The 14,812-nt window shown below is 50.0% G+C and overlaps 4 protein-coding genes across 4 annotated transcripts; 2 read left to right on the top strand and 2 right to left on the bottom strand.

The window, feature by feature from the left end:
- Positions 1-162: 162 nt before the first annotated feature.
- MRS44_013711 (uncharacterized protein) lies at positions 163-2,474 on the bottom strand (the record flags this gene model as incomplete). Its single annotated transcript, XM_065617170.1, has 4 exons — positions 163-1,008; positions 1,649-1,796; positions 1,872-2,282; positions 2,356-2,474. 4 exons carry the CDS (start codon positions 2,472-2,474, stop codon positions 163-165), a joined length of 1,524 nt encoding a protein of 507 aa, XP_065473242.1.
- Positions 2,475-7,341: 4,867 nt separating this feature from the next.
- On the top strand, positions 7,342-7,639 carry MRS44_013710 (uncharacterized protein; the record flags this gene model as incomplete). The annotated part of the gene is made up of 2 exons (XM_065617169.1): positions 7,342-7,479; positions 7,547-7,639. The coding sequence occupies 2 exons, from the start codon at positions 7,342-7,344 to the stop codon at positions 7,637-7,639; spliced, it is 231 nt and encodes a 76-aa protein (XP_065473241.1).
- A 2,013-nt stretch (positions 7,640-9,652) lies between these two features.
- On the top strand, positions 9,653-11,435 carry MRS44_013709 (uncharacterized protein; the record flags this gene model as incomplete). The annotated part of the gene is made up of 3 exons (XM_065617168.1): positions 9,653-10,021; positions 10,618-11,205; positions 11,268-11,435. 3 exons carry the CDS (start codon positions 9,653-9,655, stop codon positions 11,433-11,435), a joined length of 1,125 nt encoding a protein of 374 aa, XP_065473240.1.
- Positions 11,436-12,296: 861 nt separating this feature from the next.
- Positions 12,297-14,253, bottom strand: MRS44_013708 (uncharacterized protein; the record flags this gene model as incomplete). The annotated part of the gene is made up of 7 exons (XM_065617167.1): positions 12,297-12,491; positions 12,548-12,855; positions 12,922-13,467; positions 13,522-13,668; positions 13,736-13,839; positions 13,906-14,031; positions 14,087-14,253. 7 exons carry the CDS (start codon positions 14,251-14,253, stop codon positions 12,297-12,299), a joined length of 1,593 nt encoding a protein of 530 aa, XP_065473239.1.
- Positions 14,254-14,812: the final 559 nt, after the last annotated feature.

Raw genomic sequence — 14,812 nt, 5'->3', positions numbered from 1 at the left:
AACCTAGTTCTTGAGGCATTGCAAATTCTCCAGTGTTTCCGCCGTCATTGAAAGCCTCTGCGACGTCAACGTCAACTTAGCGAGGCTGAACGGCCTCTCACGATCAGTCGCCATCGCCGGTATGGCAAGTATATCAAGAGCCAACTGGCTGACCGTTGGGAACTACCCCTGGCGAGCCATCCACCACTCAATTGGATCCTCGATTTCTTGTGGTTCTAACCGCAGATACCGCTCGAGCTCGCTGCCCATCACCGTAGTCTTCGCTGTCCTGTTTTTTACCCACTGCTTGAACACACTGTCTTCAGGTGTTTTCCGTAGCACGCTTGGGGATGCCACAGTCTCCGCAATCGCCTTTCGCTGCTCATCCACCGGCCGCTTGCAGCGGTACCAGCGGTCGAGGTAGTCAGAGAGTCCAATTTTGGCGTCCCTTACCCACACAAGCTGCTCCTCCGACGCCCAATTCACCTCCAGATAGCTCATGCCGAGCGACGGATGGAGGATGATGGATGCGGCGAACAGCGGCGACTCTCCAAGCTTGGTGTAGTACTCGTTGAGTTTCTGCCAGGCGGTGATGATTGAGAGTCTCAGATAGCGTCGGTGATCTTTTCCCATGTCGTCAATTCCCGATAATCCTGATGGCTTGTCTGATCCATCACATCGTGCCAAGCCACGACCCCGCAAAGAGCTTTCCGTTGACTTTCGCGGATGTATAATGTCCATCTCGCAGTCCCTGAACCGAGCAGGAAGCTGCCGATTTCGGTCTGGTCGCCCTCGGCGTAGTTCGACCGGCGAATCGGTGTTCTCCCCTGCTGCCTCGTCTGGGGCAGCCTGATAGAACAGCTTCCGATCTTCCAGGTGTTCCAGCAAGTATTCCATGCCTGTCATCACCTCCCAAAGGCGTCCATTACCTCCCTCGCAACGCCACCCCTGCGTTCTCATAGTCTGCAGGTGGAAAGGCTCAAGGATATGCTTGATTTCTTGTTGGAAGAACTGAGAGTTCCCCCTAAGCTTCAGGATCAAGATTAAAGTTTGAAGTCCTACAATTAAGGTTCAAAGTCCTAGATGGGATCATTCAAAGATAAGAGGCCCCAAAGGGCCTCTCATTGAGATAATGGAAACTTAACGAAGAATAATTACAATCACTACAACAAGAACTACCTTTTGTCAAGTGCACTCAGCATTCCTGCGCGACACAACAACACTCAGTATATCATGTGCGCCTTTGGCCTTGGAGTGTGAAAGAGCGTGATATTCAAACGGGAAGTGAAGCTGAAGAGAAAAAAGCTATGTAATAATACAAACGCACCTAATCAATTTCGAGACCCGAAACTGACTACCCACAATGATGCCCAAGCCTTGTCTTTGCCTCACTGTGACTCCTGAAATGAGCTTGGCCCAACGATGGATGGATTTTGTGTCTCGGAACACCGCTCCTTCCGTTTTCTAACCCAAAAGCCTTGCATCTGATTTGCCATGTCATTATGGAGTATGTACGTGGAGCTCGACGAGTAAAGCTTAACACGAAGGACAGTAGTCATCCTGAGGCATCTTCTTGACGGAAGCTGATAGGGAGACTGACTGAGGGGGATGCAAGGCACCATGGCCTCCATGCCCCGTCACCACGGGACATGTTTGGGGGCATGCGAACCTGATGCCATCTCGCCATGTCGGGAGGAATCCGGTATGCACCATAGCGATGGCCGGCAGTAGTCGTGCGAGGAGTGGCTGCCGAGGAAGGAGGCGGCGCCTGGTGGACAGGCCCGTGTGCAGAGTCGGCATAGGCAAAGTGCACATTTCTTTGAAAGGGGTAGGTTTTCCCTTGACAGATAGGAGACTTTTTAGGATTCGGGGAGGATGAGGAGGGTACGCACGATTGCAGCATGCTCTGGGAAGGATGCAGCGCCGCGCTGGGGTACATGGGCACGTCTCTCCAGCCCGTTTTCCCCCCTCCGTTCTCGATCTTGATGCAAGGTTCGGGCGAGGACGACGACTGCAGCCCCAGGAACTTATGCGCGTCGAAGTACGGCGACTGTGCGTACCGCGGGGGCTGCTGGATGGCGGGCAGGGAGAGCTGCTGCTCCGGGGAGTGCTGGCTCCCGCAGCTCGAGGCTGGCGAGGATCCAGGGTCAGAAGTCTCTGAGGCGCTGCTGAGCGCTGGAGGAGAGCGCAAGGGACCCGGGAGGATGGTCCTTTTGTGAAACTGGCGACGGCGCTGCTGGCGCTTCTTGCAGTTGTACTTGCCAATGTCCCAGATGTCAAAGTGCTGCCGATAGGAACGGATGCTATATCCCGAGTGTTTGTCAGTAGCTTTCTCTTGGATACTATGTAAGTTTACACAAGAGTATAGAAACTTACGATGCCTCAAAGTTGTGATAAGTCTTCATAATGCCCCGTACATCCTCGAGCGTCCTCCCCTCCGTGATGTATAGCTTGGTGGTCGTCTCACGGTGCTTATCCCAGGGCTTCGCCATCATCTTTGCCTACCGATGCAGACTCAATCAAAAACTATGGGTGGTTTGAGGAAGGGGAGGAGAAGAGTGTTGTTGTGTCAAGGGGGGAGAGTTTCTCGAGTTGCTCTCTGTCTCTATCCTGTGGGACGATGATAGCTGAGGTGATGGCAGTTCAGCCTCATCCTGCCGCCCAAACATATCATCCACAACCATCGTCGTTCACCCGGTATTCTCAGATAAGACAAGAATGAAAGTGCGGTTCATATAAGAGCGGGGGGAAGGTGAGAAAAGAAAATAGATATAGATGTGCAAAAAGCTAGAAAACTCCATCGACATAAGAACAACTTCCTCCATCGATGCCACGTCAAGGCGAAAGAAGTTACCGACATCGTCAAAGCCTCCTTTTCCCTGATAGCAAAAAACACTTGTCTCAGGAAAAAAAAAAAAAAAAACCCGGTTGGCTTGGCTGGGCTGCCGCTGAGCTAGCTGCCGCAAGGCGACCAGGGCCCGTGCCCCCTCATCTGTGATGTGATGCTGTATCCTTTAAGCGGTTCGCCCCGGAGCCTGATTCTCACTCACAACCGTGGGCGCTATCTTGTCTCCCCTGCAGCAGCAGGCTTGGCGGTACGCATCCTATGCAGGGGGTTGAAGTGTAAGACCAATCCTCGCCTCTTCAGCGTGGCACTCGCTTTAGTTCAAAAAGGCTGGCAGCAAAGTGACCGCTGGCGAATGCAGCTGATCATCTCGGTCGCCACACGCGGTGAATCTCCACCCCGGTGCAAGGCGCACAGTGGCGGTTCAATCACAGTAGTATGTGTGCTCTTTCAACCTAGGCCGTAAGATTGCAGCTCCAAAGCCATAGTTGATTGTCTTGCATGTATAAGACCTCGACGCTGCTCGGTTGAGCAATGGGAGAAGGTGAAGGTGTCAGACAGTACGTGTATTCGGTCCATTGGTTGAATCAGTGTATTCGTGTTGTGTTCGTGTTCTGGTTCAGTATCTGCCCCTGAAGGACCTGCTTTTCATCTTAAGATCCTTGACCCAAACGTGACACCCCACATATTCAACAGAAGGGAGGCTTTGTGAGCTGAAGTTATGGGTATCTCCACCTAGTCTTTAGGTTGACCGGACCAGTCGGACGATGTTCCGATCCTTGCGGCGGTTTGCCGTTGCTAGTTGTACAGGGGTCTCGTTTGATCTTCGAGCCTTGTTGTCCCCTCTCCCAGCTCAAGCCTTGGTTGTCCACAGGTTTGGTGGACACCATGCACAGGACTCATAAGCAGCCACATCTTCGGGGCTGTGACAGAACACCACGGATTCATGGAAAAGGCGTCACCATCCCCCAGGCCTGTCTGCTCCTCGCTCCACTTTCAGCATCCAGCTCCAGATCCCCAGGGTTAGCTGACCACCGCCACACGCTCCCAGTTCATTGCTCCAAAGATCGCAACCTGACCTGATTGCCCTCCGTTCGTCACGAAACCTCTATTACTTGTTCTGTCAAGTCAAAAGACGATTAAATGTCAACGCCGGCGGTATGTGGCCTGTCTTAGCCTAAACCTCGACCTTTCCCCTTGATGAAGCAATACTGCGGGAGTAGAGGTGTGGTTCTTGAAAGGTCTAAGTTACATGTATCTGAGAGGAGCACAGCTCCTCATGTAGTACCATGCGGTACCCCTTCCACCGAAGACCCCTCTACCGATAAGCCAAAAAAAAGTTTCCCAATACAAACTGCTATTTTTCAACCACCTCACAATGAGTCACCAGAAATACCAAAAACAAATCGATTCCTGTTTTTCTACTGAGATTTGAACAATTTTTTATATTATCTTGGTCTTTCGACTGCGCGGCCCGCGCGAGTGCGTACGACAGATAATTCTTCCGCCTCCGAATTTGTGCTCTCATCCTCTTCCACTCCTCCCACCTCGATCACATCCTCAACAGCCTCTGTCTCTTGAGCTGCTTGGTTTGGCTCTGAAATAGTGTCACCAGCCACTAGAGTCTCAGCTAATGTCATGAACTTCCTGTTGGGATTCGGTATCGCCTTTCTCTTCTTGCCTCTGCTCAACCGCCCGACTTCCTCCTCCAAACTGGCCACTCTTGAGCTTAGGGAGGCGATCTTTGACTCTTGCGCTTCGAACCCTTTCGATATCACAGAGTACCGTCTTCTAGTTGAAGGGCTTTTGTTCTTCCCCAGATCCCTGATGTGACGGCTGGTCTTTGGCGTGTTATCAGAGTCGCGTTGCCCGTCGCTGAGGCCGTCTGATGCAGGCGTCGTTTCCTTCTTGTCTGGCTGAATCTCAGGATGTATGAGCGCTTTCCGTCGTGAAACCGGCCAGTTTCCAGTCACTCGCCAGCGGCATGGATGTTTTCCTTCGTCATGCCCACTTCCCTGGCTTTGGCATATGCCTTGATGAAGTTGACCTTATCCACCGGTGCAGAATCGGTCAGGCTTGTCAGTTTTTGAAGTTCTTTGCGATAGGCAGCTTTGGAGACATTGAATACGCCGTTATCAAGTGGCTGTAGGCCGTGGGAGCAATGAGCTGGCAGGTAACAGCAATACACGTTATTCAAAAAGCACGTAGCCATCCACTCATCCTGGATTTTGAGTCAGCGACATTTTTGGTTTAGAAAGTTCGGAACAGGCAGATACGCACAGATACATGGCTTCTATGGCCATCTAAGATGATAAGTCTCGCATCAGACTCATCTTCCGGTTGCGTTTGGGGAAGATAGACCTCTTTGAGCCACTCGACTGCGATATGGTTGTCTGTCCAGCCGTTGTCGGACGTGATATAATACCAGTCGGCCACCTCTTTGAGCTCATCGATAAACCATTGTTGCTAAAGCTCTTTGCCTTTGAAGATAATCCCAGGTTTCAGAAGACGGCCAGTTGCTGTAACGGCTTCGAGAAAGCTAGTCCAAGCGCGGGACTAGGAGCCTTTGAGGAAGGCCTTCCTCTTGGGATCGCTACTGCCGATAACCAAGGAATCCAAGCCTAGATTCTCAATAGATTAGCTGAATAAATGGCCAGAAGGACAAATGCTCACCAAATCCGGCCATGATACTGCCCTCGTCAACGTTGACAGTGTTCTCAGGTTTGATCCAGCCATACTCTCTCTCTCTGTTGGAATAATTGGGAGCTTCCCCCTCACTTCAGGGTCACATCACAAAGTCCTAGATTGAAAGTTGAAAGTCCTACTTGGAATCGCATGGGATATAAACCCCTAGGGAGCTCTCACCATGACAATAATAATAACAACCTTGATTTTATCAATCACACCAAGCATCACTGTGCAATTCAACAACAATGTGACCCGGAAACTGTCAGTAGCTGGTCAAACCAGACATCCACCACCGCCGCACGGAGTCGCGTAACGCCAACCTGAAACCTGCGAATCTGACCAAGGGGTGCAGCTACACGCCCCTAGCTACGGGGAGAGTGCCCATACGGGCCAGCCTAGATAGAGGGGTCTGGGGTCTGGGGTCTTTTGCAGTGAGGCTCAAATGGTGGCGTTCAAGGGGGGACACGGTCGGTCTCGTAGATATCAACCTTGACAGGGACGCAGCGCAAACTTTCCGCACCAGCCCATCACCTTTTTATTATCCTTTGTCAAGTTCGGCAAGGACAGTTGGACAGTTGATCACAAATCCCCAGCCTTTTCATCATGGCATTTTGTCAACACGACGAGTCAACCTTTGCCCTCTCCCATACTTCTTGGGTGGCATATTTTCACCTTTCTTCTGCCCGGTCATTGCTCAAGTGGTTGCCAGCACCTTGCTTGGTGGCGGCGGTGACGACTTCTCGTCGTGAGGATGCGAATACTTAGGTCGTGAAGGTGGCATATTGGTTCATGTTTGAAGAGTACTACCCTCGGGTTGTCCCTGGGCCTGTTCTTATTGACTTGGCTCCGTCAACTCCGGTGGCTCTTCTGATGCCTCCTCTGGGCCGCCTGCCTCGGCATGTTCTCCCCAATAACTCAAGAGCTGAGGGGCATCGTTGTCGTCACTTTATCAAAAAGGCTGGATTCTTCTGAGGTGTCCTGTTCTTCATGTCATCATATAATGGCCATCCTTTTCATACCATCTCTTGATGAGGGGGATGAATATGCGTTATGGCAGCTCCCAGTCTCTAGTTCTTCGTTTTGTCTTTCAATTTGACTTCTGTGAGTGGGTCTACGTCGTAACTAAAACATGCACTGCAACATCGTATAACTAACCTTCATCCCTCTAACATCTTCGCCTGTCTCGCCCCTTAGCTCTTCAATGACACGAGTGGCGCCGCATGAAAATGGATCACGAAGGGACACATGGGAGACACTGGAAGATACTGGACTGGAGAGTTTTTTAGGTTCTAAATTGAACGATAGCAAATAAGCCAAGGCACGGGGGCCCAACGGGACCTAGCGCATATCAGGGCCACCTGTCCTGGAGGTCTCTGAAAGTCCAGGAATGCAGCTCGCGTTCGAAACTGAATGTGATGATATATGCTTTCTGATTTTTAAAGAAGATCCTTAGCAAAAACCTTTCGTCAGTTTCAGTCACCCTGCATACTCGTATATGAGCAACAGTCATGCTTACTCGTCTATACGAACTACGTCATCTGCTTGCATAATATGAGACCCAGCAATCTGTCCTGCTAGAATCGCTCATTATCATGCAGGTGGCTGAAAGATCATGACGAAGTCTACGGATGGGCTGCGAATATGCCGTCTGGAGGCGTATATAAGGATGCCGTTGTTCCTCCCGCAACGAAGACTTCTGTTTCATCACTGACCCTCGCTCAACACCATAACCAACAAAGCAATCCACATAAGCCTCTCATTTCACTCAACAACAACCAAGCAAGCCATTTTGGCTCCATTTCTACCTCCAAACAGCCACCATCACCAAAATGAAGTTCACCATCACTCTCATGGCCGCCTTCGCTTCCATCGCTGCTGTCGCCTCCAAGGAATGCACGCCCGGAACCTATGCTTGCACTAGCGATGCCAAAGGCTGGCAGGTCTGTGACGTCTCTGGCAAGTTTGTGGTAAGTAGTTCCATGCCTTATCGTCTTGCTACAAAGAGATACCTATGCTAATAACACACAATTCTAGCTCGCTGGCTCTTGCCCTCCCAGCACGTCGTGCAAGTTCTTTCAAGCTAGCAAGAGCCCCTATTGCGTTCCCCCTGACTTTAAGTTCCCTTAATGGAGCCATTTACCAAGTTACATTGACCGATCGAAAGAAGTGTATTAGGTAGAGCGTGCCTTATCAAGGGAGCCTTTGCCCTTCCTATCGCTTCTTTGTTATATTCTTGTTTCTCCGTACCTGTCCTAGCCTTTAATCGACGCGTCTTGTATGACGATAACGATAGTAGCCATAGGATGATGGATGGAGGTTGATTGATTGGTTGATTGATTTTGTCAAGGGCAAGGACCACAACCATCGTGAATAGCTTCACGGTCAGCGTGAACGCTACACCGTCATTAGCGTCAGGCAACAGCCTGCTGCCTATGAGATCGGCAGACTGAACACAGGTATAAGAGACTGACTTTCGCCACTCCTTTAGATAGAAAATCAAGCGCTCATTTGATCCTCGTGGCCCATCAGTATCTGCGACAGAAAATAGGCCCCGCAGTGTGTGGCCGGGCTGAATACAGGTCGGCAGGTGAAATCGCTAGGTTGCCCGCGGCGGCTATTTTCCTCTGTGATATAGCTACTTAGATCAGAGGCGTTAAGTGCCTCGCCGGGGACCAATTTGAAGTCATAGGTATCTTCACAATGATTTGTATGGTGTTTCAGCCGTAATTGATTTCAATGAGACCTCTCGTACCCCGCTTGTATCCGCGTCATCACGAGAAAAAAAAAAGTTGGGCCCGGTTCGCGTTGGTAGCCCTCGCGCAGTTAATACCTGTGTTCAGTCTGCCGATCTCATAGCCCGCAGGCCGTTGCCTGATGCTAGTTATGGTGTAGCGTTCACGCTGACCGTGAAGCTATTCACGATGGTAGTGATCCTTGCCCCTGACAAATGGATACATTTCCACCCATTCCACATCGAAGTTATTAGTCAGCATCCATATCCACGCCATATTCACAAATGGGTCGTGGAGTGTCGTGGATTTGAACCCTGATCACTGTGGGTGTAAGTTAAACTGGCATAAGGTTATAACAGATAATAGCTTATCGTAGCGTTTAAATCTTAGATTCTGCTAGTGTTATAACACCGGGGAAAGTGACTTCCGGGAGGCTTACCACATTCGAGGGGATAGTATCAAGAACTAAACCGGTATTGCAGAGACTAGCTGTTAAGTGCAGAAGGACAAGTTTCGGGTCCCCGTAAGAACCTCTAGCTTGAAAATAATAATCAACGAGATGTTGCCGTATCGCCCCTTCCAGGTATCTCTCTGCCTATTCTTGGGATCGTCGAGCGACTGGTTGATGACATGAGATGACGTCATGTGTGAAACGTGGCATAATCACATGTCGGCAACTCTTCCTACGTCTTGAATCCGTGGTATATTTGCTCATGTACAAGGCAAGCGGGCCTATCTAAGATGGACAAAGTGGGATAATTACTAAATATGGCCTATTCGTCGGTAAAGCTGGTAAATGAACCGGTCTAAGACGGATAAGAAATGATTACCGAGTGCTTGCTGCGTTTCAGCTGGTGTGCTTGCTTTCGATTTTGCCCTTGAACATTTGAGGTCAATAATTGAAGCACAACATTAGACTTACCCTCAAGCCTCCGACGTCAGTTGCAGCCAATCGCAGGAAATAAGTGTGCGAAACTTCCAGGCGGCTGTGTCGGTGATGAGGTGGGGAAAACTGGGGAAACATAAAGCACGCGTCTCCCAGCAGCAGCTTTGCGCCTAACGTCCTTAAGTAACAATACCGTTACTCTTTATCTTTGTTGATATAGGCTCAAATGTCATCGCAAACCGGAATCAGAGGCGAAACATCGGGGCAATCTATAACGCCTCTTTCCTCTCGGGATATCCATAATGTCAACATCAATACGTCTCCGGGTGTGACTCTCACAGGCCATGAAAGGCTGCTCGTGGGCAGCATCTTGGATGTACGTCCAGTTTCTCGCCCCATCCATCCTTCTGCCATGGGATAATTGACCCAAGCCTGCGCAAACAGCTCTATGAGGGAAAGGGATCGCTGAAGCATTTATCTCTCTGGTCACCGCAAGCGTACTTTACCTGCCCAGGCGGCATCATGAAGGGGCACCGCGAAAATGTGGCCGCATGGTACGCACATGCTACTTGGTGCGAGTCTATCCAGATTCAATCGCACGTGGTCACATCTGGAGGGAACTCTATCCAGTTTAATCTATCCTACAAGTATCTCTTCAGAGGCATCAGAATGGAGTTGATAATAGAATCCGAGGTTCGGGTTCATGCCGACAAAGATGGCAGAGTCGAGAGGCTAGAAGAACGCTGGGTTACGGTTACAAACGCAGGCAGACGACCGACCCAAAGCGTTCAGGGGCAGAGCGCTTGGAGTCTACTTGGGTGGGCATCGGCACGCATCAGTGAGTGGTGCTGGTGGGCTGTCTGTACTAGCACTTACTGGTGGGCTACCTGGGTAAGTCAATCCCCGGCTTCACCCCTCTTTCAAAGAGGCTCCAACGTCGGTTTGATACTAACATCGAGGCAGCCCTTAAGGCGTGCCACCGGGTTGCTGGTTACAGAATGCATGAGAGCCATGAAGGACGTTGAAGATTGGACGTTTGAATCAAAGGGCGGGCATAAAAAGAATATCTAATGGGGGCGATGGGTGTATGGTCATGAATTTCAAGTCAAGCCGACAAGTTATTCAGTTTCGTGGAACAACGCCAACGTGAGGTCCCATTTCTCCACTGCGATCCATTGCCTCAGCATTTGGTTAACCAGTAGCCCCGTTCAGCTCCGGCTTGGGTCCAAAATCTTCACGCCGTTGCAAGTTCTCGACCCGATCGTTGAGCCAGATCTCAAGGACGAGCTTGGCCAGCGTCAGGGATTGATGCTGTCGTCGTAGGCCGGGGTCGCTGAGGTGCAAGTTGCACCAGCGGGCGTCTGCGGCCTACTGTTGTTTGTATTGCGCAGCTGTGCCGGGTGAAGATGGTTTTTGAACTTGATTGTATTATTATTATTGATTTAAGAGTTCTTCTCAAGCTTATATCTCTGAATGATTCCATCTAGGACTTTCAGACTGCTAGTCTGAATCCTGAAAGGAAAGGGGATCCTCGGATTTCCAACAAGATTGCGGCACATTCGGACACCACCACGCAGCAAGAACAACAGCAAGAAGAGCGGCAGGAGCAGCCCACGAGAAGATCTATAAAGGCGAGAGACAAGCGAGCCGCAACTACGCATCAGCAAGCCAGCAACAACGATGAGCGCTTCGCTGACTGGCAAGGCATTCCGGCACTAGCAAAACTTCACGCACTTGCAGTCTATATACGGGGCTCGGCTCTACATAACGATCAGTGGTACGATGCTATAGGTAAGCAACTAGGTATTGACAATATCACGAGATGGTCCTCATGGCATAGAGTTAAAACTATTGCGTTAAACAAGAAGCCACAGATCATCCAGTTTACTGCTGAACATGATAATGATCTCGAAGGCAATACTCTTAGCAGTAGGGATAGGGAAATGCTAGAAAGAACGCTAGAATTCCTTCAACCTTTCTATGAGGCCACGTTGGAAGCTGAAGGCGCTATGTCATCAATCTCACAGTCACTTGAGCTGCTGGACCTTCTCCTAGGACACTGCGAAAAGTGGAAGGTATGCGGCTAAGTTTTACATCTTCCTGCATTATTTATGCGGCATACTAATTATCTATTTAGGCCCACTACTCGCAGCCGAGCAATCGCGATGATCGTATAATTCACTCTATCGATATGTGCTGGTTTATACTCGATAAGTATTACACTATGGCCGAGGATGTCCCCGTATATGCCCCCGCCCTCCTTCTCGATCCTATTAAACGCAAGAGCTATATCAAAGAATGTTAGCCCGAGGAATAGCACGAGGGAGCGTTTGGCGCCGCCCGTAGTCTCTAGATAAAAGAGACTAATCACGATATCGAGATATAGCTCTCAGAGCAATCCTTAGCTACGCCTACTTTATTAAAGCGAAAGAAAGATATAATACTCTCAAAGATGCGCTTAGAACTGCGAAATAAGATGATAGCGAGAGCACGGGGCAAGGATAATTTTGATAGCTTTATCTCAGAGGCTCTTATCATACTTACAGAGGGTACTACGCCCCTTCAATAGTAGTATAGTGAGGACGTTCGTATAGTATACCCACGGCTTAGCCATATAGCTATCGATATCCTATCTGTACCAGCAGAATTCTACACCCCGTTATGTGCCTTATGCATGAAGCCATCGGGTCAGTCGAAATTGTCCTTTTGAGTTTCGCGGCCAATACGCTAGCCTATTTTGGACTTAGTGCTCAAAACCTCTAGCCAACCAGAATTTAGCGGTCACGCACTAACTTCATTTGATTTTCGCGGTCGCGCACTAGCCTAATCAGGATTTCGCGGTTAACTCAGGGGCAAGCTCATCTCATCAAGCTGTAGGAACTTCAAGACGGTCCAAGTCAATCATTATAATACTTCATGTTATCAATCATGTGTATCTGAATCGTTATGGTTATACGTGCCCTGTGGTTAATCACAGGGAGTATTAAATATTGTCGTTCAATTTACGCAGCTTAGTCACAAGTGGAAGGCTTGCTAGAAAGTGTTGTATTTATAAGAGCGTCCCGTCATACTGCGGACTTGTCTAAAGAAAGGAATGGACTATCAGGTGGTTCCAACTCTCAACGACGCAAGTGGCGACCAAATCCCTGGTCTGTCGCAAACGCAATTAAAGATCATTGCGCTCGGTATTGCGCACATGTTCCGAGGTCTCAATGACAGACTGCTTCTCAGTGTCTTTGTAGTCGACTTGTGCGACATTAGCGTCATCGCCATCGAAGATTCTCGCGATCTCTTCAAGAGTCGGGCCCTTGGTTTCGATATAGAAGAAGTAAACGAAGACGAGCTCGACCGCGATCCAAACCTATTTCTTCATTAGCCTTTCGAAGACCGGCTTCGAACAAAGGAAGCGGGACTTACAGTGTAGAAGCACCAAAAGTTCCAGTTGTTGGGAAGGTTCTCGAGAGCGATGGGATTGGTCTGGTTGCCGATGGTGAGAGCAACTTGGATGAAGAAGTTCATGATCATGAGGCCACGAGCACGGAGTCTGAATGGGCAGATTTCAAGAGCGTATGCGACAATGAGACCGGACCAGGCAATGGAGTAGCAGACGTCGAAGAGCCAGATGAGGGCAATCTGGGGGTATCCAAGGCGCTTAATCTCCGTTTCACCGGTGGCTTCGAAGCGAGCGGCAACAATTGTCCAGGCCAAGAAGAACAACATCATACCTAAGCGTACCAAAGTTAGCTACGTTTCTCCTAGGCAAGGGTTAGGCAAAAGAGATTTCTACTTACCGACAGTAGCAGTAAGGAACAGTGGGCGACGACCGAAGCGATCAATTCCCATCGAGCAGCCAATAGCAACGAAAAGCTTCAGCATGTTCTCTCCGCCGTTCAATCCGGTCTTTTGGGCTTGGTCCTTGATTCCAGCGCCCTCGTAGATAATGTTGGAATAGTTGCTGATCAAAGCGTTACCAGAGTACTGCGAGATGATACCTAGGGAGACCAGGAGCATGAGACGGTAACGGTTGCCCCTAGTTCGAAGGAAATCAAGGTAGCTGCCGTTCTTCTGGGCCTGGTACTCAAGGGCGATGGTTTCCTTAATTTCGTTGTACTCGAACTGCACAGTTGCATTATTGACATCGCCGTTGGCATGATACTTTGCGAGGATGCCAAGGGCTTGCTCATGACGTTCGTGAGCCATGAGCCAACGAGGGGATTCAGGAATCCACCAAATGAAGCAGATCTGAATCAAAGATGGTACGGCTTGGATCAAGGTGATGGATCGCCACGACCAGTCGCTGCTAATGTTGATCGTACCAAGACCGATGAAAGCGCAGACTATAGGATCTATATCAGCAGGTGTCAGATCTAAACTCTTATCTGTTTACTCACGTGTGGCACCAAGATTCCAGAGGCAGTTATAGATGGCAGTGACGATCGCACGGTGCTGAGGGTGGCAGATCTCTGTGAGCAGAACAGGGCAAGATAACTGGGCCAAAGAGTTTCCGAAACCCACGAGGAATCGACCGCCAAGGTACACTGTCAAGGGTTTAGCAGCTCTTGTTCGATAGAGTAGATTACGTTGTATTCAGAGTTGGTGACGTACTGCCAAAGCCATTAGTGAAGGCGGAAAGGAAAGCACCAAGGATCATGACAAGACATCCCACGGTGATGGGGATCTTACGACCAAAGTGATCGGCCATGAAGGGACTATCCGAAGCAAAGTTAGTTTTGGTGGGTCTGCAGATTGCAACCCCGCAAACAAGAACAACGTACGCGAATGGGAAACTGGAGATGCTACCAATCTGGTAGATAGAGTTGAGAATGCCAAGCTTCGAGCCTGTGGGGTGACCAAAGTAATCCTGCCAATCGTCCATGGTCTGAGAAGTGTTCAACATGGAGCTTGAGGTTTCTTATTAGCCTCAATCTTTAGTCTCCCAGCCTAGAGATCGCTTACCCATCGTAACCAGTGGTAGCAGAGCAGACACAGAGAATAGCGGCGTAGAAGTACAGCACGCGCATTCCAGGATCAGTCCACCATTTGACCTTGGCGAGCTGAGGGGCCTCGGCCTGAGCTACGGCGAGGTCCTGTTTGGTAGTCGAAGTACCGACGGCGAAAGGCATCGTGAACGAGGTGGTCGATCTCAGACGATTGACTGTGTGGGGGGCACAGGATGGGGGTGGGACAAGAGACTATACAGGGGCAAGGTAGTGGCCAGTCTTCTGCTGATAGCCCTTGGGAGAGATGGCTGTTCTCCGAAATCGAATTCGGAGATACAGGTTGCACAATTGGATTCTGGAAGCCGCGATACAACACGAAATATTGACGGGAGCACCAAGGAGCGTTAAGCATGATTTAAATATCAAGTGTGAAAGGTATATTAACCTATTAACCGGGGACCTCCAATTACCCCAGTCACCCAGCCCTTATAGCCTAAACAGCCCAGCCTATTACGACAGCTACCCTGGGTATTTCCCCATGGTGTGGTCTGTAGGGGCCCCCTCTTACGGTTAGCTCACTTGAATAGAGGGAGATGTAAGAGCCACATGATTCGACGGCCCGGCAGCCGAAGGAATCTGCCTGGTGTCGCCCAACTGTTACGGCACTAGCCCCCGCAAACCCGCACACGGGCTGTTCAACCCCAGACCCATCCGCCCACCAAGTGCACATAGCTGTTCAGCC

Source organism: Fusarium solani, assembly GCF_023522795.1.
Source record: "Fusarium solani strain SB1 chromosome Unknown bctg00000009, whole genome shotgun sequence".
NCBI lineage: Eukaryota > Fungi > Ascomycota > Sordariomycetes > Hypocreales > Nectriaceae > Fusarium > Fusarium solani.
This window is presented reverse-complemented; position numbering and strand designations above follow the sequence as displayed.